Source organism: Hyla sarda, unplaced genomic scaffold (genome assembly GCF_029499605.1).
Source record: "Hyla sarda isolate aHylSar1 unplaced genomic scaffold, aHylSar1.hap1 scaffold_997, whole genome shotgun sequence".
Lineage (NCBI taxonomy): Eukaryota > Metazoa > Chordata > Amphibia > Anura > Hylidae > Hyla > Hyla sarda.
Window position 1 is genome coordinate 104217 of NW_026611028.1, and position 24370 is coordinate 128586.

General features: G+C 55.0%; 1 protein-coding gene across 1 annotated transcript in view; it reads right to left on the reverse strand.

Annotated features, from left to right (window-relative positions):
* Positions 1-20418, reverse strand: part of LOC130351779 (zinc finger protein 271-like) — a gene marked incomplete at its 5' end in the record, with an annotated part of 54304 nt that extends 33886 nt beyond the window's left edge. The window contains 3 exon segments of the mRNA XM_056554936.1: positions 19861-19984; positions 20102-20193; positions 20292-20418. Of these exon segments, the coding sequence (XP_056410911.1) occupies positions 19861-19984; positions 20102-20193; positions 20292-20379 (304 nt within the window).
* Between the last annotated feature and the right edge of the window lie 3952 nt (positions 20419-24370).

Below are 24370 nucleotides of genomic sequence, written 5' to 3' on the forward strand. Positions count from 1 at the left end.
AAGGCTGAGAACCAGGGGGAGCTATGTAAGGGAAGGCAGAGCCACCAGGGGGAGCTATGTAAGGGAAGGCAGAGCCACCAGGGGGAGCTATGTAAGGGACGGCTGAGCCACCAGGGGGAGCTATGTAAAGAAAGGCTGAGCCACCAGGGGGAGTTATGTAAGGGAAGGCCGAGCCTCCAGGGGGACCTATATAAAAGTAAAGGCAGAGCCACCAGGGGGAGCAATGTAAGGGAAGGCTGAACCACCAGGGGGAGCTATGTAAGGGAAGGCTGAGCCACCAGGGGGAGCTATGAAGGGGAAGGCAGAGCCACCAGGGGGAGCAATTTAAGGGAAGGCTAAGCCATCAGGGGAAGCTACGTAAGGGGAGGCTGAGCCACCAGGGGGAACTGTGTAAGGGAAGGCTGAGCCACCAGGGGGAGCTATGTAAGGAAAGCCTGAACCACCATGGGGTGTTATGTAAGGGAAGGCCGAGCCTCCAGGGGGACCTCTATGAAAGGGAAAGCCGAGCCACCAGGGGGAGCTATGTAACGGAAGGCTGAGAACCAGGGGGAGCTATGTAAGGTAAGGCAGAGCCATCAAGGGGAGCTATGTAAGGGAAGGCTGATCCACTAGGGGGAGCTATGTAAGGGAAGGCAGAGCCCCCAGGGGGAGCAAAGTAAGGGAAGGCTGAACCACCAGGGGGAGCCAAGTAAGGGAAGGCTGAGCCACCAGGCGGACCTATGTAAGGGAAGACTGAGCCACTAGGGGGAGCTATGTAAGGGAAGGCTGAGCCACCAGGAGGAGCTATGTGAGGGAAGGCTGAGCCAACAGGGGAAGTTATGTAAGGGAAGGCTGAGCCACCAGGGGGAGCTATGTAAGGGAAGGCTGAGCCACCAGGGGGAGCTATGTAAGGGATGGCTAAGCCACCAGGGGGAGCTATGTCAGGAAAGGCTGAGCCACCAGGGGGAGCTATGTAAGGGAAGGCCGAGCCTCCAGGGGGACCTATATAAAAGTAAAGGCAGAGCCACCAGGGGGAGCAATGTAAGGGAAGGCTGAACCACCAGGGGGAGCTATGTAAGGGAAGGCAGAGCCACCAGGGGGAGCTATGAAGGGGAAGGCAGAGCCACCAGGGGGAGCAATTTAAGGGAAGGCTAAGCCATCAGGGGAAGCTACGTAAGGGGAGGCTGAGCCACAAGGGGGAACTGTGTAAGGGAAGGCTGAGCCACCAGGGGGAGCTATGTAAGGAAAGCCTGAACCACCATGGGGTGCTATGTAAGGGAAGGCCGAGGCTCCAGGGGGACCTATATGAAAGGGAAAGCCGAGCCACCAGGGGGAGCTATGTAATGGAAGGCGGAGCCATCAAGGGGAGCTATGTAAGGGAAGGCTGAGCCCCCAGGGGGAGCAAAGTAAGGGAAGGCTGAACCACCAGGGGGAGCCAAGTAAGGGAAGGCTGAGCCACCAGGAGGACCTATGTAAGGGAAGGCTGAGCCACTAGGGGGAGCTATGTAAGGGAAGGCTGAGCCACCAAGAGGAGCTATGTAAGGGAAGGCTAAATCACCAGGGGAAGTTATGTAAGGGAAGGCAGAGCCACCAGAGGGAGCTATGTAAGGGAAGGCTGAGCCACCAGGGGGAGCTATGTAAGGGATGGCTAAGCCACCAGGGGGAGCTATGTCAGGAAAGGCTGAGCCACCAGGGGGAGCTATGTAAGGAAACGTTGAGCCACCAGGGGGTGCTATGTAAGGAAAGGCTGAGCCTCCAGGGGGAGATATGTAAGGGAAGACTGAGCCAGCAGGGGGAGCTATGTAAGGGAAGACAAAGTCACCAGTGGGAGCTATGTAACGGAAGGCTGAGAACCAGGGGGAGCTATGTAAGGGAAGGCAGAGCCATCAAGGGGAGCTATGTAAGGGAAGGCTGATCCACTAGGGGGAGCTATGAAAGGGAAGGCAGAGCCACAAGGGGGAGCAATGTAAGGGAAGGCTGAACCACCAGGGGGAGCTATGTAAGGGAAGGCTGAGCCACCAGGCGGAGCTATGTAGGGGAAGGCTGAGCCACTAGGGGGAGCTTTGTAAGGGAAGGTAGATCCACCAGGGGGAACTATGGAAGGGAACGCCGCGTATCAGGGGGAGCTATGTAAGGAAAGAAGAGCCACCAGGGGGAGCTATGTAAGGGAAGGCTGAGCCACCAGGCAGAGCTATGTAGGGGAAGGCTGAGCCACTAGGGGGAGCTTTGTAAGGGAAGGTAGATCCACCAGGGGGAACTATGGAAGGGAACGCCGCGCATCAGGGGGAGCTATGTAAGGAAAGAAGAGCCACCAGGGGGAGCAATGTAACGGAAGGCTGAAACACCAGGGGGAGCTAAATAATGGAAAGCCGAGCCTCCAGGGGGAGCTATGCAAGAGAAGGCTGAGCCACCAGCAACCAGAGTGAGCTATGTAAGGGAAGGCTGAGCCACCAGAGGGAGCTATGTAAGGGAAGGCTGAGCCACCAGAGGGAGCTATGTGAGGGAAGGCTGAGCCAACAAGGGGAGTTATGTAAGGGAAGGCTGAGCCACCAGGGGGAGCTATGTAAGGGAAGGCTAAGCCACCAGGGGGAGCTATGTCAGGAAAGGCTGAGCCACCAGGGGGAGCTATGTAAGGAAACGCTGAGCCACCAGGGGGAGCTATGTAAGAATAGGCTGAGCCACCAGGGGGAGCTATGTAAGGGAAGGCTAAGCCAGCAGGGGAAGCTATGTAAGGGAAAACAAAGCCACCAGGGGGAGCTATGTAACGGAAGGCTGAGAACCAGGGGGAGCTATGTAAGGGAAGGCAGAGCCACCAGGGGGAGCTATGTAAGGGAAGGCAGAGCCACCAGGGGGAGCTATGTAAGGGACGGCTGAGCCACCAGGGGGAGCTATGTAAGGAAAGGCTGAGCCACCAGGGGGAGTTATGTAAGGGAAGGCCGAGCCTCCAGGGGGACCTATATAAAAGTAAAGGCAGAGCCACCAGGGGGAGCAATGTTAAGGGAAGGCTGAACCACCAGGGGGAGCTATGTAAGGGAAGGCTGAGCCACCAGGGGGAGCTATGAAGGGGAAGGCAGAGCCACCAGGGGGAGCAATTTAAGGGAAGGCTAAGCCATCAGGGGAAGCTACGTAAGGGGAGGCTGAGCCACCAGGGGGAACTGTGTAAGGGAAGGCTGAGCCACCAGGGGGAGCTATGTAAGGAAAGCCTGAACCACCATGGGGTGCTATGTAAGGGAAGGCCGAGCCTCCAGGGGGACCTATATGAAAGGGAAAGCCGAGCCACCAGGGGGAGCTATGTAACGGAAGGCTGAGAACCAGGGGGAGCTATGTAAGGTAAGGCAGAGCCATCAAGGGGAGCTATGTAAGGGAAGGCTGATCCACTAGGGGGAGCTATGTAAGGGAAGGCAGAGCCCCCAGGGGGAGCAAAGTAAGGGAAGGCTGAACCACCAGGGGGAGCCAAGTAAGGGAAGGCTGAGCCACCAGGCGGACCTATGTAAGGGAAGGCTGAGCCACTAGGGGGAGCTATGTAAGGGAAGGCTGAGCCACCAGGAGGAGCTATGTGAGGGAAGGCTGAGCCAACAGGGGAAGTTATGTAAGGGAAGGCTGAGCCACCAGGGGGAGCTATGTAAGGGAAGGCTGAGCCACCAGGGGGAGCTATGTAAGGGATGGCTAAGCCACCAGGGGGAGCTATGTCAGGAAAGGCTGAGCCACCAGGGGGAGCTATGTAAGGAAACGTTGAGCCACCAGGGGGAGCTATGTAAGGAAAGGCTGAGCCTCCAGGGGGAGATATGTAAGGGAAGACTGAGCCAGCAGGGGGAGCTATATAAGGGAAGACAAAGTCACCAGTGGGAGCTATGTAACGGAAGGCTGAGAACCAGGGGGAGCTATGTAAGGGAAGGCAGAGCCATCAAGGGGAGCTATGTAAGGGAAGGCTGATCCACTAGGGGGAGCTATGAAAGGGAAGGCAGAGCCACAAGGGGGAGCAATGTAAGGGAAGGCTGAACCACCAGGGGGAGCTATGTAAGGGAAGGCTGAGCCACCAGGCAGAGCTATGTAGGGGAAGGCTGAGCCACTAGGGGGAGCTTTGTAAGGGAAGGTAGATCCACCAGTGGGAACTATGGAAGGGAACGCCGCGTATCAGGGGGAGCTATGTAAGGAAAGAAGAGCCACCAGGGGGAGCAATGTAAGGGAAGGCTGAAACACCAGGGGGAGCTAAATAAGGGAAAGCCAAGCCTCCAGGGGGAGCTATGCAAGAGAAGGCTGAGCCACCAGCAACCAGGGTGAGCTATGTAAGGGAAGGCTGAGCCACCAGAGGGAGCTATGTAAGGGAAGGCTGAGCCACCAGGAGGAGCTATGTGAGGGAAGGCTGAGCCAACAAGGGGAGTTATGTAAGGGAAGGCTGAGCCACCAGGGGGAGCTATGTAAGGGAAGGCTAAGCCACCAGGGGGAGCTATGTCAGGAAAGGCTGAGCCACCAGGGGGAGCTATGTAAGGAAACGCTGAGCCACCAGGGGGAGCTATGTAAGAATAGGCTGAGCCACCAGGGGGAGCTATGTAAGGGAAGGCTAAGCCAGCAGGGGAAGCTATGTAAGGGAAAACAAAGCCACCAGGGGGAGCTATGTAACGGAAGGCTGAGACCCAGGGGGAGCTATGTAAGGGAAGGCAGAGCCACCAGGGGGAGCTATGTAAGGGAAGGCAGAGCCACCAGGGGGAGCTATGTAAGGGACGGCTGAGCCACCAGGGGGAGCTATGTAAGGAAAGGCTGAGCCACCAGGGGGAGCTATGTAAGGGAAGGCCGAGCCTCCAGGGGGACCTATATAAAAGTAAAGGCAGAGCCACCAGGGGGAGCAATGTAAGGGAAGGCTGAACCACCAGGGGGAGCTATGTAAGGGAAGGCAGAGCCACCAGGGGGAGCTATGAAGGGGAAGGCAGAGCCACCAGGGGGAGCAATTTAAGGGAAGGCTAAGCCATCAGGGGAAGCTATGTAAGGGGAGGCTGAGCCACAAGGGGGAACTGTGTAAGGGAAGGCTGAGCCACCAGGGGGAGCTATGTAAGGAAAGCCTGAACCACCATGGGGTGCTATGTAAGGGAAGGCCGAGGCTCCAGGGGGACCTATATGAAAGGGAAAGCCGAGCCACCAGGGGGAGCTATGTAATGGAAGGCGGAGCCATCAAGGGGAGCTATGTAAGGGAAGGCTGATCCACTAGGGGGAGCTATGTAAGGAAAGGCAGAGCCCCCAGGGGGAGCAAAGTAAGGGAAGGCTGAACCACCAGGGGGAGCCAAGTAAGGGAAGGCTGAGCCACCAGGAGGACCTATGTAAGGGAAGGCTGAGCCACTAGGGGGAGCTATGTAAGGGAAGGCTGAGCCACCAAGAGGAGCTATGTAAGGGAAGGCTAAATCACCAGGGGAAGTTATGTAAGGGAAGGCAGAGCCACCAGAGGGAGCTATGTAAGGGAAGGCTGAGCCACCAGGGGGAGCTATGTAAGGGATGGCTAAGCCACCAGGGGGAGCTATGTCAGGAAAGGCTGAGCCACCAGGGGGAGCTATGTAAGGAAACGTTGAGCCACCAGGGGGAGCTATGTAAGGAAAGGCTGAGCCTCCAGGGGGAGATATGTAAGGGAAGACTGAGCCAGCAGGGGGAGCTATGTAAGGGAAGACAAAGTCACCAGTGGGAGCTATGTAACGGAAGGCTGAGAACCAGGGGGAGCTATGTAAGGGAAGGCAGAGCCATCAAGGGGAGCTATGTAAGGGAAGGCTGATCCACTAGGGGGAGCTATGAAAGGGAAGGCAGAGCCACAAGGGGGAGCAATGTAAGGGAAGGCTGAACCACCAGGGGGAGCTATGTAAGGGAAGGCTGAGCCACCAGGCGGAGCTATGTAGGGGAAGGCTGAGCCACTAGGGGGAGCTTTGTAAGGGAAGGTAGATCCACCAGGGGGAACTATGGAAGGGAACGCCGCGTATCAGGGGGAGCTATGTAAGGAAAGAAGAGCCACCAGGGGGAGCAATGTAAGGGAAGGCTGAAACACCAGGGGGAGCTAAATAAGGGAAAGCCGAGCCTCCAGGGGGAGCTATGCAAGAGAAGGCTGAGCCACCAGCAACCAGGGTGAGCTATGTAAGGGAAGGCTGAGCCACCAGAGGGAGCTATGTAAGGGAAGGCTGAGCCACCAGGAGGAGCTATGTGAGGGAAGGCTGAAACAACAAGGGGAGTTATGTAAGGGAAGGCTGAGCCACCAGGGGGAGCTATGTAAGGGAAGGCTAAGCCACCAGGGGGAGCTATGTCAGGAAAGGCTGAGCCACCAGGGGGAGCTATGTAAGGAAACGCTGAGCCACCAGGGGGAGCTATGTAAGAATAGGCTGAGCCACCAGGGGGAGCTATGTAAGGGAAGGCTTAGCCAGCAGGGGAAGCTATGTAAGGGAAGACAAAGCCACCAGGGGGAGCTATGTAACGGAAGGCTGAGAACCAGGGGGAGCTATGTAAGGGAAGGCAGAGCCACCAGGAGGAGCTATGTAAGGGACGGCTGAGCCACCAGGGGGAGCTATGTAAGGAAAGGCTGAGCCACCAGGGGGAGCTATGTAAGGGAAGGCCGAGCCTCCAGGGGGACCTATATAAAAGGGAAGACCGAGCCACCAGGGGGAGCTATGTAACGGAATGCTGAGAACCAGGGGGAGCTATGTAAGGGAAGGCAGAGCCACCAGGGGGAGCAATGTAAGGGAAGGCTGAACCACCAGGGGGAGCTATGTAAGGGAAGGCTGAGCCACCAGGGGGAGCTATGAAGGGGAATGCAGAGCCACCAGGGGGAGCAATTTAAGGGAAGGCTAAGCCATCAGGGGAAGCTACGTAAGGGGAGGCTGAGCCACCAGGGGGAACTGTGTAAGAGAAGGCTGAGCCACCAGGGGGAGCTATGTAAGGAAAGCCTGAACCACCATGGGGTGCTATGTAAGGGAAGGCCGAGCCTCCAGGGGGACCTATATAAAAGGGAAAGCCGAGCCACCAGGGGGAGCTATGTAACGGAAGGATGAGAACCAGGGGGAGCTATGTATGGTAAGGCAGAGCCATCAAGGGGAGCTATGTAAGGGAAGGCTGAGCCAACAGGGGGAGCTATGTAAGTAAAGGCTGAGCCACCAGGGGGAGCTATGTAAGGGAAGGCAGAGCCACCAGGGGGAGCTATGTAAGGGAAGGCTGAGCCACCAGGGGGAGCTATGTAAGTAAAGGCTGAGCCACCAGGGGGACCTATATAAAAGGGAAGGCCGAGCCACCAGGTGGAGCTATGTAAGGGAAGGCTGAGCCACCAGGGGGAGCTATGTAAGGGAAGGCTGAGCCTCCAGGGGGACCTATATAAAAGGGAAGGCCGAGCCACCAGGTGGAGCTATGTAAGGGAAGGCAGAGCCATCAAGGGGAGCTATGAAGGGGAAGGCAGGGCCATCAAGGGGAGCTATGTAAGGGAAGGCTGATTTACTAGGGGGAGCTATGTAAGGGAAGGCAGAGCCACCAGGGGGAGCAATGTAAGGGAAGGCTGAACCACCAGGGGGAGCTATGTAAGGGAAGGCTGAGCCACCAGGGGGAGCTATGAAGGGGAAGGCAGGGGGAGCAATTTAAGGGAAGACTAAGCCATCAGGGGAAGCTAAGTAAGGGGAGGCTGAGCCACCAGGGGGAGCTATGTAAGGGAAGGCTGAGCCACCAGACGAAGCTATGTAAGGGAAGGCTCAGCCACCAGGGGGAGTTTTGTAAGGGAAGGTAGATCCACCAGGGGGAACTATGTAAGGGAACGCCGCGTATCAGGGGGAGCTATGTAAGGGAAGGCTGAAACACCAGGGGGAGCTATGTAAGGGAAAGCCGAGCCTCCAGGGGGAGCTATGTAGGGAAGGCTGAGCAACCAGGTTGAGCTATGCAAGAGAAGGCTGAGCCAACAGGGGGAGCTATGTAAGGGAAGGCTGAGCCACCAGAGGGAGCTATGTAAGGGAAGGCTGAGCCACCAGGAGGAGCTATGTGAGGGAAGGCTAAGCCAACAAGGGGAGTTATGTACGGGAAGGCTGAGCCACCAAGAGGAGCTATGTAAGGGAAGGCTAAATCACCTGGGGGAGCTATTTAAGGAAAGGCAGAGCCACCAGAGGGAGCAATGTAAGGGAAGGCTGAACCACCAGGGGGACCTATGAAGGGGAAGGCAGGGCCACCAGGGGGAGCAATTTAAGGGAAGTCTAAGCCATCAGGGGAAGCTACGTAAGGGGAGGCTGAGCCACCAGGGGGAGCTATGTAAGGGAAGGCTGAGCCACCAGGGGGAGCTATGTAAGGGAAGACTGAGCCACCAGGGGGAGCTATGCAAGGGAAGGCTGAGCCACCAGGGAGAGCTATATAAGGGAAGACTGAGCCTCCAGGGGGAGCTATGTAAGGGGAGGCTGAGCAACCAAGGGGGAGCTAGGTAAGGGAAGGCTGAGCCACTAGGGGGAGCTATGTAAGGGAAGGCTGAGCCACCTGGGGGAGCTATGTAAGGGAAGACTGAGCCACCAGGGGGAGCTATGTAAAGGAAGGCCGAGCCTCCAGGGGGAGCTTTGTAAGAAAAGGCTGAGTCACCAGGGGGAGCTATGTAAGTGAAATCTGAGCCACCAGGGGGAGCTATGTAAGGGAAGGCTGAGCCACCAGGGGGAGCTATATAAGGGAAGGCTGAGCCACCAGACGGAGCTATGTAAGGGAAGGCTGAGCCACCAGGGGGAGCTATGTAAGGGAAGGCTGAGCCACCAGGCGGAGCTATGTAAGGGAAGGCTGAGCCACCAGGGGGAGCTTTGTAAGGGAAGGTAGATCCACCAGGGGGAACTATGTAAGGGAACGCCGCGTATCAGGGGGAGCTATGTAAGGGAAGGCTGAAACACCAGGGGGAGCTATATAAGGGAAAGCCGAGCCTCCAGGGGGAGCTATGTAGGGAAGGCTGAGCAACCAGGTTGAGCTATGCAAGAGAAGGCTGAGCCAACAGGGGGAGCTATGTAAGGGAAGGCTGAGCCACCAGAGGGAGCTATGTAAGGGAAGGCTGAGCCACCAGGAGGAGCTATGTGAGGGAAGGCTAAGCCAACAAGGGGAGTTATGTAAGGGAAGGCTGAGCCACCAAGGGGAGCTATGTAAGGGAAGGCTAAATCACCAGTGGGAGCTATGTAAGGGAAGGCTGAGCCAGCAGGGGGAGCTGTGTAAGGAAACGTTGAGCCACCAGGGGGAGCTATGTAAGAAAAGGCTGAGCCACAAGGGTGGAGCTATGTAAGGGAAGGCTGAGACAGCAGGGGGAGCTATATAAGGGAAGACAAAGGCACCAGGGGGAACTATGTAACGGAATGCTGAGAACCAGGGGGAGCTATGTAAGGGAAGGCAGAGCCACCAGGGGGAGCTATGTAAGGAAAGGCTGAGCCACCAGAGGGAGCTATGTAAGGGAAGGCCAAGCCTCCAGGGGGACCTATATAAAAGGGAAGGCCGAGCCACCAGGGGGTGCTATGTAACGGAAGGCTGAGAACCAGGGGGAGCTATGTAAGGGAAGGCAGAGCCATCAAAGGGAGCTATGTAAGGGAAGGCTGATCCACTAGGGGGAGCTATGTAAGGGAAGGCAGAGCCACCAGGGGGAGCAATGTAAGGGAAGGCTGAACCACCAGGTGGAGCTATGTAAGGGAAGGCTGAGCCAGCAGGGGGAGCTATGAAGGGGAAGGCAGGGCCACCAGGGGGAGCAATTTAAGGGAAGACTAAGCCATCAGGGGAAGCTACGTAAGGGGAGGCTGATCCACTAGGGGGAGCTATGTAAGGGAAGGCAGAGCCACCAGTGGGAGCAATGTAAGGGAAGGCTGAACCACCAGGGGGAGCTATGTAAGGGAAGGCTGAGCCACCAGGGGGAGCTATGAAGGGGAAGGCAGGGCCACCAGGGGAAGCAATTTAAGGGAAGACTAAGCCATCAGGGGAAGCTACGTAAGGGGAGGCTGAGCCACCAGGGGGAGCTATGTAAGGGAAGGCTGAGCCACCAGGGGGAGCTATGTAAGGGAAGGCTGAGCCACCAGGGGGAGCTATGTAAGGGAAGGCTGAGCCACCAGGGGGAGCTATGTAAGGGAAGGCTGAGCCACCAGGGGGAGCTATGTAAAGGAAGGCCCAGCCTCCAGGGGGAGCTTTGTAAGAAAAGCCTGAGCCACCAGAGGGAGCTATGTAAGTGAAAGTTGAGCCACCAGGGGGAGCTATGTAAGGGAAGGCTGAGCCACCAGACGGAGCTATGTAAGGGAAGGCTGAGCCACCAGGGGGAGCTTTGTAAGGGAAGGTAGATCCACCAGGGGGAACTATGTAAGGGAACGCCGCGTATCAGGGGGAGCTATGTAAGGGAAGGCTGAAACACCAGGGGGAGCTATATAAGGGAAAGCCGAGCCTCCAAGGAGAGCTATGTAGGGAAGGCTGAGCAACCAGGTTGAGCTATGCAAGAGAAGGCTGAGCCAACAGGGGGAGCTATGTAAGGGAAGGCGGAGCCACCAGAAGGAGCTATGTAAGGGAAGGCTGAGCCACCAGGAGGAGCTATGTAAGGGAAGGCTGAGCCATCAGGGGGAGCTATGTAAAGGAAGGCCCAGCCTCCAGGGGGAGCTTTGTAAGAAAAGGCTGAGCCACCAGGGGGAGCTATGTAAGTGAAAGTTGAGCCACCAGGGGGAGCTATGTAATGGAAGGCTGAGCCACCAGACGGAGCTATGTAAGGGAAGGCTGAGCCACCAGGGGGAGCTTTGTAAGGGAACGCCGCGTATCAGGGGGAGCTATGTAAGGGAAGGCTGAGCCACCAGGGGGAGCTATGAAGGGGAAGGCAGGGACACCAGGGGAAGCAATTTAAGGGAAGACTAAGCCATCAGGGGAGGCTACGTAAGGGGAGGCTGATACACTAGGGGGAGCTATGTAAGGGAAGGCAGAGCCACCAGTGGGAGCAATGTAAGGGAAGGCTGAACCACCAGGGGGAGCTATGTAAGGGAAGGCTGAGCCACCAGGGGGAGCTATGAAGGGGCAGGCAGGGCCACCAGGGGGAGCAATTTAAGGGAAGACTAAGCCATCAGGGGAAGCTACATAAGGGGAGGCTGAGCCACCAGGGGGAGCTATGTAAGGGAAGGCTGAGCCACCAGGGGGAGCTATGTAAGGGAAGACTGAGCCACCAGGGGGAGCTATGTAAGGGAAGGCTGAGCCACCAGGGAGAGCTATGTAAGGGAAGATTGAGCCACCAGGGGGAGCTATGTAAGGGAAGGCTGAGCCACCAGGGGGAGCTATGTAAGGGAAGGCTGAGCCACCAGGGGGAGCTATGTAAGGGAAGGCTGAGCCACCAGGGGGAGCTATGTAAGGGAAGGCTGAGCCACCAGGGGGAGCTATGTAAAGGAAGGCCCAGCCTCCAGGGGGAGCTTTGTAAGAAAAGGCTGAGCCACCAGGGGGAGCTATGTAAGTGAAAGTTGAGCCACCAGGGGGAGCTATGTAAGGGAAGGCTGAGCCACCAGACGGAGCTATGTAAGGGAAGGCTGAGCCAACAGGGGGAGCTTTGTAAGGGAAGGTAGATCCACCAGGGGGAACTATGTAAGGGAACGCCGCGTATCAGGGGGAGCTATGTAAGGAAAGGCTGAAACACCAGGGGGAGCTATATAAGGGAAAGCCGAGCCTCCAAGGAGAGCTATGTAGGGAAGGCTGAGCAACCAGGTTGAGCTATGCAAGAGAAGGCTGAGCCAACAGGGGGAGCTATGTAAGGGAAGGCGGAGCCACCAGAGGGAGCTATGTAAGGGAAGGCTAAGCCACCAGGAGGAGCTATGTAAGGGAAGGCTGAGCCATCAGGGGGAGCTATGTAAAGGAAGGCCCAGCCTCCAGGGTTAGCTTTGTAAGAAAAGGCTGAGCCACCAGGGGGAGCTATGTAAGTGAAAGTTGAGCCACCAGGGGGAGCTATGTAAGGGAAGGCTGAGCCACCAGACGGAGCTATGTAAGGGAAGGCTGAGCCACCAGGGGGAGCTTTGTAAGGGAAGGTAGATCCACCAGGGGGAACTATGTAAGGGAACGCCGCGTATCAGGGGGAGCTATGTAAGGAAAGGCTGAAACACCAGGGGGAGCTATATAAGGGAAAGCCGAGCCTCCAAGGAGAGCTATGTAGGGAAGGCTGAGCAATAGTGTTGAGCGGCATAGGCCATATTCGAATTCGCGAATATTCGCGAATATATGGACGAATATTCGTCATATATTCGCGGTTATTCGCATATTCGTTATATTTTCGTTTTATTTTCGCATATGCGGAATTTCGCGTGTGCGAAAATTAACATATGTGAAAATTAGCATATAGGAAATTCGCATACTCGAAAATTCGCATATGTGAAAATTAGCATACACTAATTTTCGCATATGCGAATTTCCGCACGCCAGTCTCACACAGTAGTATTAGAGCCTTCTTTACACCACACAAGCTGGAAGCAGAGAGGGGTGATCACTGTGATGTGTACTGTGAAGAAAAAAAAAAAAAAAAAAAAAAAAAATGAAAATTCGTAATTACGAATATATAGCGCTATATTCGCGAAATTCGCGAATTCGCGAATATGCGATATTCGCGAATAATATTCGAATTGCGAATATTCGCGAGCAACACTACTGAGCAACCAGGTTGAGCTATGCAAGAGAAGGCTGAGCCAACAGGGGGAGCTATGTAAGGGAAGGCTGAGCCACCAGAGGGAGCTATGTAAGGGAAGGCTGAGCCACCAGGAGGAGCTATGTAAGGGAAGGCTAAATCACCAGGGGGAGCTATGTCAGGAAAGGCTGAGCCAGCAGGGGGAGCTATGTAAGGAAACGTTGAGCCACCAGGGGGAGCTATGTAAGAAAAGGCTGAGCCACCAGGGGGAGCTATGTAAGGGAAGGCTGAGACAGCAGGGGGAGCTATATAAGGGAAGACAAAGCCACCAGGGGGAACTATGTAACGGAATGCTGAGAACCAGGGGGAGCTATGTAAGGGAAGGCAGAGCCACCAGGGGGAGCTATGTAACTGAAGGCTGAGAACCAGGGGAAGCTATGTATGGGAAGGCAGAGCCACCAGGGGGAGCTATGTAAGGAAAGGCTGAGCCACCAGGGGGAGCTATGTAAGGAAAGGCTGAGCCACCAGGCGGAGCTATGTAAGGGAAGTCCAAGCCTTCAGGGGGACCAATATAAAAGGGAAGGCCGAGCCACCAGGGGGAGCTATGTAAGGGAAGGCAGAGCCACCAGGGGGAGCTATGTAACTGAAGGCTGAGAACCAGGGGAAGTTATGTAAGGGAAGGCAGAGCCACCAGGGGGAGCTATGTAAGGAAAGGCTGAGCCACCAGGGGGAGCTATGTAAGGAAAGGCTGAGCCACCAGGGGGAGCTATGTAAGGGAAGTCCAAGCCTTCAGGGGGACCAATATAAAAGGGAAGGCCGAGCCACCAGGGGGAGCTATGCAACGGAAGGCTGAGAACCAGGGGGAGCTATGTAAGGGAAGGCAGAGCCACAAGGGGGAGCAATGTAAGGGAAGGCTGAACCACCAGGGGGAGCTATGTAAGGGAAGGCTGAGCCACCAGGGGGAGCTATGTAAGGGAAGGCCGAGCCACCAGGGGGAGCTATGTAAGGGAAGGCTAAGCCATCAGGGGAAGCTACGTAAGGGGAGGCTGAGCCACCAGGGGGAGCTATGTAAGGGAAGGCTGAGCCACCAGGAGGAGATATGTAAGGGAAGACTGAGCCACCAGGGGGAGCTATGTAAAGGAAGGCCGGGCCTCCAGGGGGAGCTATGTAAGAAAAGGCTGAGCCACCAGGGGGAGCTATTTAAGGGAAGGCTAAGCCACCAGGCGGAGCTATGCTATGTAATGGAAGGCTGAGCCACCAGGGGGAGCTTTGCAAGGGAATCTAGATCCATCAGGGGGAACTATGTAAGGGAACGCCGCATATCAGGGGGAGCAATGTAAGGGAAGGCTGAAACACCAGGGGGAGCTATATAAGGGAAAGCCGAGCCTCCAGGGGGAGCTATGTAGGGAAGGCTGAGCAACCAGGATGAGCTATGCAAGAGAAGGCTGAGCCAACAGGGGAAGCTATGTAAGGGAAGGCTGAGCCACCAGAGGGAGCTATGTAATGGAAGGCTGAGCCACCAGGAAGAGCTATGTGAGGGAAGGCTGAGCCAACAGGGGGAGTTATGTAAGGGAAGGCTGAGCCACCAGGTAGAGCTATGTAAGGGAAGGCTAAGCCACCAGGGGAGCTATATCAGGAAAGGCTGAGCCACCAGGGGGAGCTAGGTAAGGAAAGGCTAAGCCAGCAGGGGAAGCTATGTAAGGGAAGGCTGAGAACCAGGGGGAGCTATGTAAGGGAAGGCTGAGCCACCAGGCGGAGCCATGTAAGGGAAGGCTGAGCCACTAGGGGGAGCTATGTAAGGGAAGGCTGAGCAACCAGGAGGAGCTATGTGAGGGAAGGCTGAGCCAACAGGGGGAGTTATGTAAGGGAAGGCTGAGCCACCAGGCGGAGCTATGTAAGGGAAGGCTGAGCCACCAGGGGGAGCTATGTAAGGGAAGGCTAAGCCACCAGGGGGAGCTATGTAAGGAAACGTTGAGCCACCAGGGGGAGCTATGTAAGGAAAGGCTGACCGACCAGGGGAGCTATGTAAGGGAAGACTGAGCCAGCAGGGGGAGCTATGTAAGGGAAGACAAAGCCACCAGGGGGAGCTATGTAACGGAAGGATGAGAACCAGGGGGAGCTATGTAAGGGAAGGCAGAGCCACCAGGGGGAGCTATGTAAGGGAAGGCTGAGCCACCAGGGGGAGCTATGTAAGTAAAGGCTGAGCCACCAGAGGGAGCTATGTAAGAGAAGGCTGAGCCTCCAGGGGGACCTATATAAAAGGGAAGGCTGAGTCACCAGGGGAGCTATGTAACGGAAGGCTGAGAACCAGGGGGAGCTATGTAAGGGAAGGCAGAGCCATCAAGGGAAGCTATGTAAGGGAAGGCTGATCCACTAGGGGGAGCTATGTAAGGGAAGGCAGAACCACCAGGGGGAGCAATGTAAGGGAAGGCTGCACCACCAGGGGGAGCTATGTAAGGGAAGGCTGAGCAACCAGGGGGAGCTATGAAAGGGAAGGCAGAGCAACCAGGGGGAGCAATTTAAGGGAAGACTAAGCCCTCAGGGGAAGCTACGTAAGGGGAGGCTGAGCCACCAGGGGGAGCTATGTAAGGGAAGACTGAGCCACCAGGGGGAGCTATGTAAGGGAAGGCTGAGCCACCTGGGAGAGCTATGTAAGGGAAGGCTGAGCCACCAGGGGGAGCTATGTAAGGGAAGGCTGAGCCACCAGGGGGAGCTATGTAAGGGAAGGCTCAGCCACCAGGGGGAGCGATGTAATGAAAGGATGAGCAACCAGGGGAAGCTATGTAATTGAAAGCTGAGCCACCAGTGGAACTATGTAAGTGAAAGCTGAGTCCCCAGGGGGAGTTATGTAACTGAAGGCTGAGAACCAGGGGAAGCTATGTATGGGAAGGCAGAGCCACCAGGGGGAGCTATGTAAGGAAAGGCTGAGCCACCAGGGGGAGCTATGTAAGGAAAGGCTGAGCCACCAGGCGGAGCTATGTAAGGGAAGTCCAAGCCTTCAGGGGGACCAATATAAAAGGGAAGGCCGAGCCACCAGGGGGAGCTATGTAAGGGAAGGCAGAGCCACCAGGGGGAGCTATGTAACTGAAGGCTGAGAACCAGGGGAAGTTATGTAAGGGAAGGCAGAGCCACCAGGGGGAGCTATGTAAGGAAAGGCTGAGCCACCAGGGGGAGCTATGTAAGGAAAGGCTGAGCCACCAGGGGGAGCTATGTAAGGGAAGTCCAAGCCTTCAGGGGGACCAATATAAAAGGGAAGGCCGAGCCACCAGGGGGAGCTATGCAACGGAAGGCTGAGAACCAGGGGGAGCTATGTAAGGGAAGGCAGAGCCACAAGGGGGAGCAATGTAACTGAAGGCTGAGAACCAGGGGAAGCTATGTATGGGAAGGCAGAGCCACCAGGGGGAGCTATGTAAGGAAAGGCTGAGCCACCAGGGGGAGCTATGTAAGGAAAGGCTGAGCCACCAGGCGGAGCTATGTAAGGGAAGTCCAAGCCTTCAGGGGGACCAATATAAAAGGGAAGGCCGAGCCACCAGGGGGAGCTATGTAAGGGAAGGCAGAGCCACCAGGGGGAGCTATGTAACTGAAGGCTGAGAACCAGGGGAAGTTATGTAAGGGAAGGCAGAGCCACCAGGGGGAGCTATGTAAGGAAAGGCTGAGCCACCAGGGGGAGCTATGTAAGGAAAGGCTGAGCCACCAGGGGGAGCTATGTAAGGGAAGTCCAAGCCTTCAGGGGGACCAATATAAAAGGGAAGGCCGAGCCACCAGGGGGAGCTATGCAACGGAAGGCTGAGAACCAGGGGGAGCTATGTAAGGGAAGGCAGAGCCACAAGGGGGAGCAATGTAAGGGAAGGCTGAACCACCAGGGGGAGCTATGTAAGGGAAGGCTGAGCCACCAGGGGGAGCTATGTAAGGGAAGGCCGAGCCACCAGGGGGAGCTATGTAAGGGAAGGCTAAGCCATCAGGGGAAGCTACGTAAGGGGAGGCTGAGCCACCAGGGGGAGCTATGTAAGGGAAGGCTGAGCCACCAGGAGGAGATATGTAAGGGAAGACTGAGCCACCAGGGGGAGCTATGTAAAGGAAGGCCGGGCCTCCAGGGGGAGCTATGTAAGAAAAGGCTGAGCCACCAGGGGGAGCTATGTAAGGGAAGGCTAAGCCACCAGGCGGAGCTATGTAATGGAAGGCTGAGCCACCAGGGGGAGCTTTGCAAGGGAATCTAGATCCATCAGGGGGAACTATGTAAGGGAACGCCGCATATCAGGGGGAGCAATGTAAGGGAAGGCTGAAACACCAGGGGGAGCTATATAAGGGAAAGCCGAGCCTCCAGGGGGAGCTATGTAGGGAAGGCTGAGCAACCAGGATGAGCTATGCAAGAGAAGGCTGAGCCAACAGGGGAAGCTATGTAAGGGAAGGCTGAGCCACCAGAGGGAGCTATGTAATGGAAGGCTGAGCCACCAGGAAGAGCTATGTGAGGGAAGGCTGAGCCAACAGGGGGAGTTATGTAAGGGAAGGCTGAGCCACCAGGTAGAGCTATGTAAGGGAAGGCTAAGCCACCAGGGGAGCTATATCAGGAAAGGCTGAGCCACCAGGGGGAGCTAGGTAAGGAAAGGCTAAGCCAGCAGGGGAAGCTATGTAAGGGAAGGCTGAGAACCAGGGGGAGCTATGTAAGGGAAGGCTGAGCCACCAGGCGGAGCCATGTAAGGGAAGGCTGAGCCACTAGGGGGAGCTATGTAAGGGAAGGCTGAGCAACCAAGAGGAGCTATGTGAGGGAAGGCTGAGCCAACAGGGGGAGTTATGTAAGGGAAGGCTGAGCCACCAGGCGGAGCTATGTAAGGGAAGGCTGAGCCACCAGGGGGAGCTATGTAAGGGAAGGCTAAGCCACCAGGGGGAGCTATGTAAGGAAACGTTGAGCCACCAGGGGGAGCTATGTAAGGAAAGGCTGACCGACCAGGGGAGCTATGTAAGGGAAGACTGAGCCAGCAGGGGGAGCTATGTAAGGGAAGACAAAGCCACCAGGGGGAGCTATGTAACGGAAGGATGAGAACCAGGGGGAGCTATGTAAGGGAAGGCAGAGCCACCAGGGGGAGCTATGTAAGGGAAGGCTGAGCCACCAGGGGGAGCTATGTAAGTAAAGGCTGAGCCACCAGAGGGAGCTATGTAAGAGAAGGCTGAGCCTCCAGGGGGACCTATATAAAAGGGAAGGCTGAGTCACCAGGGGAGCTATGTAACGGAAGGCTGAGAACCAGGGGGAGCTATGTAAGGGAAGGCAGAGCCATCAAGGGAAGCTATGTAAGGGAAGGCTGATCCACTAGGGGGAGCTATGTAAGGGAAGGCAGAACCACCAGGGGGAGCAATGTAAGGGAAGGCTGCACCACCAGGGGGAGCTATGTAAGGGAAGGCTGAGCAACCAGGGGGAGCTATGAAAGGGAAGGCAGAGCAACCAGGGGGAGCAATTTAAGGGAAGACTAAGCCCTCAGGGGAAGCTACGTAAGGGGAGGCTGAGCCACCAGGGGGAGCTATGTAAGGGAAGACTGAGCCACCAGGGGGAGCTATGTAAGGGAAGGCTGAGCCACCTGGGAGAGCTATGTAAGGGAAGGCTGAGCCACCAGGGGGAGCTATGTAAGGGAAGGCTGAGCCACCAGGGGGAGCTATGTAAGGGAAGGCTCAGCCACCAGGGGGAGCGATGTAATGAAAGGATGAGCAACCAGGGGAAGCTATGTAATTGAAAGCTGAGCCACCAGTGGAACTATGTAAGTGAAAGCTGAGTCCCCAGGGGGAGTTATGTAAGTAAAAGCTGAGAAACCAGGGGGAGCTATGTAAGGGAAGGCCAAACCACCAGGGGGAGCTATCTAAGGGAAGGCTGAGCCAACAGGGTGAGCTATGTAAGGAAAGGATGAGACACCAGGGGGAGCTATGTAAGGGAACGCAGGGCCACCAGAGGGAGCTTTGTAAGGATAGGCTGAACCATCAGGGGGAGCTATGTAACGGAGGGCTGAGCCACCAGGGGGAGCTATGCAAGGGAAGGCTGAGCCATCAGGGGGAGCTAAGTAAGGGAAGATTCAGCCACCGGGGAGAGCTATGTAAGGGAAGGCTGAGCCACCAGGGGGAGCTATGTAAGTGAAAGCTGAGCCACCAAGGGGAGCTATGTAAGGGAAGGCCGAGCAACCAGGGGGAGCTATGTAAGGGAAGGCTGATCCACCAGGGGGAGCTATGTAAGGGAAGGCTGAGCCACCAGGAGGAGCTATGTAAAGGAAGGCTGAGCCACCAGGGGTGCTATGTAAGGGAAGGCTGAGCGACCAGGGGGAGCTATGTAAGGGAAGGCTGAGCCACCTGGGGGAGCTTAGTAAGGGAAGGCTAAGCCACCAGGGGGAGCTATGTAAGGAAACCTTGAGCCACCAGGGGGAGCTATGTAAGGAAACCTTGAGCCACCAGGGGGAGCTATGTAAGTGAAGGCTGAGCCACCAGGGGGAGCTATGAAGGGGAAGGAAGAGCCAATAGGGGAAGCTATGTAAGGTAAGGCTGAGCCACCAGGGGCAGCTATGTAAGGAAAGGGTGAGCCACCAGGGGGAGCTATGTAAGGGAAGGCCGAGCCACCAGGAGGAGCTATGTAAGGGAAGCCTGAGCCACCAGGGTGAGCTATGCAAAAAAAAAGGATGAGCCACCAGGGGGTGATATGTAAGGGAAGGCAGATCCACCAGGGGGAGCTATGTAAGGGAAGCCTGAGCCACCAGGGGGAGCTATGTAAGGGAAGCCTGAGCCACCAGGGGGAGCTATGTAAGGGAAGGCTGAACCACCAGGGGGAGCTATGTAAGTGAAGGCCGAGCCACCAGAAGGAGCTATGTAAGGGAAGGCTGAGCCACCAGGGTGAGCTATGTAAAAAAAAAAGGCTGAGCCAACAGGGGGAGCTATGTAAGGGAAGGCTGAGCCAGCAGGGGAAGCTATGTCAGGAAAGGCTGAGCCACCAGGGGGAGCTATGTAAGGAAAGGGTGAGCCACCAGAGGGAGCTATGTAAGGAAAGGATGAGCCACCAGGGGAGCTATGTAAGGGAAGGCTGAGCAACCAGGGGGAGCTATGTAAGGGAAGGCTGAGCCACCAGGGGGAGCTATGTCAGGAAGGCTGAGCCACCAGGGGGAGCTATGTAAGGGAAGGCTGAGCCAACAGACGGAGCTATGTAAGGGAAGCCTGAGCCATCAGGGGGAGCTATGTAAGGAAAGGATGAGCCACCAGGGGGAGCTATGTAAGGGAAGGCTGAGCCACCTGGGGAAAGTGACATGCATGTTTAACCTGTAACACCTCCTGGAATTATTACACACCTGAGGTAACACCTGCTGGAATTTCCTCCCTCACTTCCCTCGTACAAGGGTGATCGGCCCAGAAATCCGTCTCCTCTTCGGGATTATCTTTAATGTCAACTTTAATATTAATCTGATCTTCAACCTAAACAGACAAACAAAACAAAAAAAACATCCAAAAAGAACTTTATGGTCAAATTATGGGGAGACTATAAGCCCCCCCCCCCCTATAGAGATGTGGTATAGGATCAACCTCATCTACCTGATGGTTCTCAGGGACATTTCCCTCAGGACAGTCCTGGGAATACAGAGGGCGGGGACACCTCTCGGGTGGATTTCTATCAATGACTCCATCTGTAGGGAACACACAGTGAATGAATACATCACCTGCTGGATAGATTTCTATGTTATTAGGTAGTGAGAGTGATATCTATATATATGTCTCTTCTTACCTTGTGATGTGAGGGGCCGGTGATCCTCCATCATGACTTTGTCCTGGTACAGATCCTTGTGTCCTTCTACATACTCCCACTCCTCCATGGAGAAAAAGACCGCCACATCCAGACACCTTATAGGAACCTGACACACAATGATACAGTCATCACCAGATCCCTCCATTACTGTATAATGTCCCAGCAGTGTCACCTCTCCAGTCATCACCAGACCCCTCCATTACTGTATAATGTCCCAGCAGTATCACCTCTCCAGTCATCACCAGACCCCTCCATTACTGTATAATGTCCCTGCAGTGTCACCTCTCTAATCATCACCAGACCCCTCCATTACTGTATAATGTCCCAGCAGTGTCACCTCTCCAGTCATCACCAGACCCCTCCATTACTGTATAATGTCCCAGCAGTGACACCTCTCCAGTCATCACCAGACCCCTCCATTACTGTATAATGTCCCAGCAGTGTAACCTCTCCAGTCATCACCAGACCCCTCCATTACTGTATAATGTCCCAGCAGTGACACCTCTCCAGTCATCACCAGACCCCTCCACTACTGTATAATTACCCAGCAGTGTCACCTCTCCAGTTATCACCAGACCCCTCCACTACTGTATAATGTCCCAGCAGTGTCACCTCTCCAGTCATCACCAGACCCCTCCATTACTGTATAATGTCCCAGCAGTGTCACCTCTCCAGTCATCACCAGACCCCTCCATTACTGTATAATGTCCCAGCAGTGTCACCTCTCTAATCATCACCAGACCCCGCCATTACTGTATAATGTCCCAGCAGTGTCACCTCTCCAGTCATCACCAGATCCCTCCATTACTGTATAATGTCCCAGCAGTGTCACCTCTCCAGTCATCACCAGATCGCTCCATTACTGTATAATGTCGCAGCAGTGTCACCTCTCCAGTCATCACCAGACCCCTCCATTACTGTATAATGTCCCAGCAGTGTCACCACTCCAGTCATCACCAGACCCCTCCATTACTGTATAATGTCCCAGCAGTGTCACCTCTCCAGTCATCACCAGACCCCTCCATTACTGTATAATGTCCCAGCAGTGTCACCTCTCCAGTCATCACCAGACCCTCCATTACTGTATAATGTCCCAGCAGTGTCACCTCTCCAGTCATCACCAGACCCCTCCATTACTGTATAATGTCGCAGCAGTGTCACCTCTCCAGTCATCACCAGACCCCTCCATTACTATATAATGTCCCAGCAGTGTCACCTCTCATCACCAGACCCCTCCATTACTGTATAATGTCCCAGCAGTGTCACCACTCCAGTCATCACCAGACCCCTCCATTACTGTATAATGTCCCAGCAGTGTCACCTCTCCAGTCATCACCAGACCCCTCCATTACTGTATAATGTCCCAGCAGTGTCACCTCTCCAGTCATCACCAGACCCTCCATTACTGTATAATGTCCCAGCAGTGTCACCTCTCCAGTCATCACCAGACCCCTCCATTACTGTATAATGTCCCAGCAGTGTCACCTCTCCAGTCATCACCAGACTCCTCCATTACTGTGTAATGTCCCAGCAGTGTCACCTCTCCAGTCATCACCAGACCCTCCATTACTGTATAATGTCCTACCAGGGTCACCTCTCCAGTCATCACCAGACCCCTCCATTACTGTATAATGTCCCAGCAGTGTCACCACTCCAGTCATCACCAGACCCCTCCATTACTGTATAATGTCCCAGCAGTGTTACCTCTCCAGTCATCACCAGACTCCTCCATTACTGTGTAATGTCCCAGCAGTGTCACCTCTCCAGTCATCACCAGACCCTCCATTACTGTATAATGTCCTACCAGGGTCACCTCTCCAGTCATCACCAGACCCCTCCATTACTGTATAATGTCCCAGCAGTGTCACCTCTCCAGTCATCACCAGACCCCTCCATTACTGTATAATGTCCCAGCAGTGTCACCTCTCCAGTCATCACCAGACCCCTCCATTACTGTAAAATATCCCAGCAGTGTCACCTCTCCAGTCTTCACCAGACCCCTCCATTACTGTATAATGTCCCAGCAGTGTCACCTCTCCAGTCATCACCATACCCCTCCGTTACTGTATAATGTCCTATTAGGGTCACCTCTCCAGTCATCACCAGACCCCTCCACTACTGTATAATGTCCCAGCAGTGTCACCTCTCCAGTCATCACCAGACTCCTCCATTACTGTGTAATGTCCCAGCAGTGTCACCTCTCCAGTCATCACCAGACCCTTCCATTACTGTATAATGTCCCAGCAGTGTCACCTCTCCAGTCATCACCAGACCCCTCCATTACTGTATAATGTCCCAGCAGTGTCACCTCTCCAGTCATCACCAGACCCCTCCATTACTGTATAATGTCCCAGCAGTGTCACCTCTCAAATCATCACCAGACTCCTCCATTACTGTATAATGTCCCAGCAGTGTCACCTCTCCAGTCATCACCAGACCCCTCCATTACTGTATAATGTCCCAGCAGTGTCACCTCTCCAGTCATCACCAGACCCCTCCATTACTGTAAAATATCCCAGCAGTGTCACCTCTCCAGTCTTCACCAGACCCCTCCATTACTGTATAATGTCCCACCAGTGTCACCTCTCCAGTCATCACCATACCCCTCCATTACTGTATAATGTCCTACTAGGGTCACCTCTCCAGTCATCACCAGACCCCTCCATTACTGTATAATGTCCCAGCAGTGTCACCTTTCCAGTCATCACCAGACTCCTCCATTACTGTGTAATGTCCCAGCAGTGTCACCTCTCCAGTCATCACCAGACCCTTCCATTACTGTATAATGTCCCAGCAGTGTCACCTCTCCAGTCATCACCAGACCCCTCCATTACTGTATAATGTCCCAGCAGTGTCACCTCTCCAGTCATCACCAGACCCCTCCATTACTGTATAATGTCCCAGCAGTGTCACCTCTCAAATCATCACCAGACTCCTCCATTACTGTATAATGTCCCAGCAGTGTCACCTCTCCAGTCATCACCAGACCCCTCCATTACTGTATAATGTCCCAGCAGTGTCACCTCTCAAATCATCACCAGACTCCTCCATTACTGTATAATGCCCCAGCAGTGTCATCTCTCCAGTCATCACCAGACTCCTCCATTACTGTGTAATGTCCCAGGAGTGTCACCTCTCCAGTCATCACCAGACCCCTCCATTACTGTGTAATGTCCCAGCAGTGTCACCTCTCCAGTCATCACCAGACTCCTCCATTACTGTATAATGTCCCAGCAGTGTCACCTCTCCAGTCATCACCAGACCCCTCCATTACTGTATAATGTCCCAGCAGTGTCACCTCTCCATTCATCACCATACCCCTCCATTACTGTATAATATCCCACCAGGGTCACCTCTCCAGTCATCACCAGACCCCTCCATTACTGTATAATGTCCCAGCAGTGTCACCTCTCCAGTCATCACCAGACTCCTCCATTACTGTATAATGTCCCAGCAGTGTCACCTCTCCAGTCATCACCAGACCCCTCCATTACTGTATAATGTCCCAGCAGTGTCACCTCTCCAGTCAGCACCAGACCCCTCCATTACTGTAAAATATCCCAGCAGTGTCACCTCTCCAGTCATCACCAGACCCTTTCATTACTGTATAATGTCCTACCAGGGTCACCTCTCCAGTCATCACCAGACCCTTCCATTACTGTATAATGTCCCAGCAGGGTCACTTCTCCAGTCATCACCAGACCCCTCCATTACTATATAATGTCCCAGCAGTGTCACCTCTCCAGTCATCACCAGACCCCTCCATTACTGTATAATTTCCCAGCAGTGTCACCTCTCCAGTCATCACCAGACCCCTCCATTACTGTATAATGTCCCAGCAGTGTCACCTCTCCAGTCAGCACCAGACCCCTCCATTACTGTATAATGTCCCAGCAGTGTCACCTCTCCAGTCATCACCAGACCCCTCCATTACTGTATAATATCCCAGCAGTATCACATCTCCAGTCATCACCAGACCCCTCCATTACTGTATAATGTCCCAGCAGTGTCACCTCTCCAGTCATCACCAGACCCCTCCATTACTGTATAATGTCCCA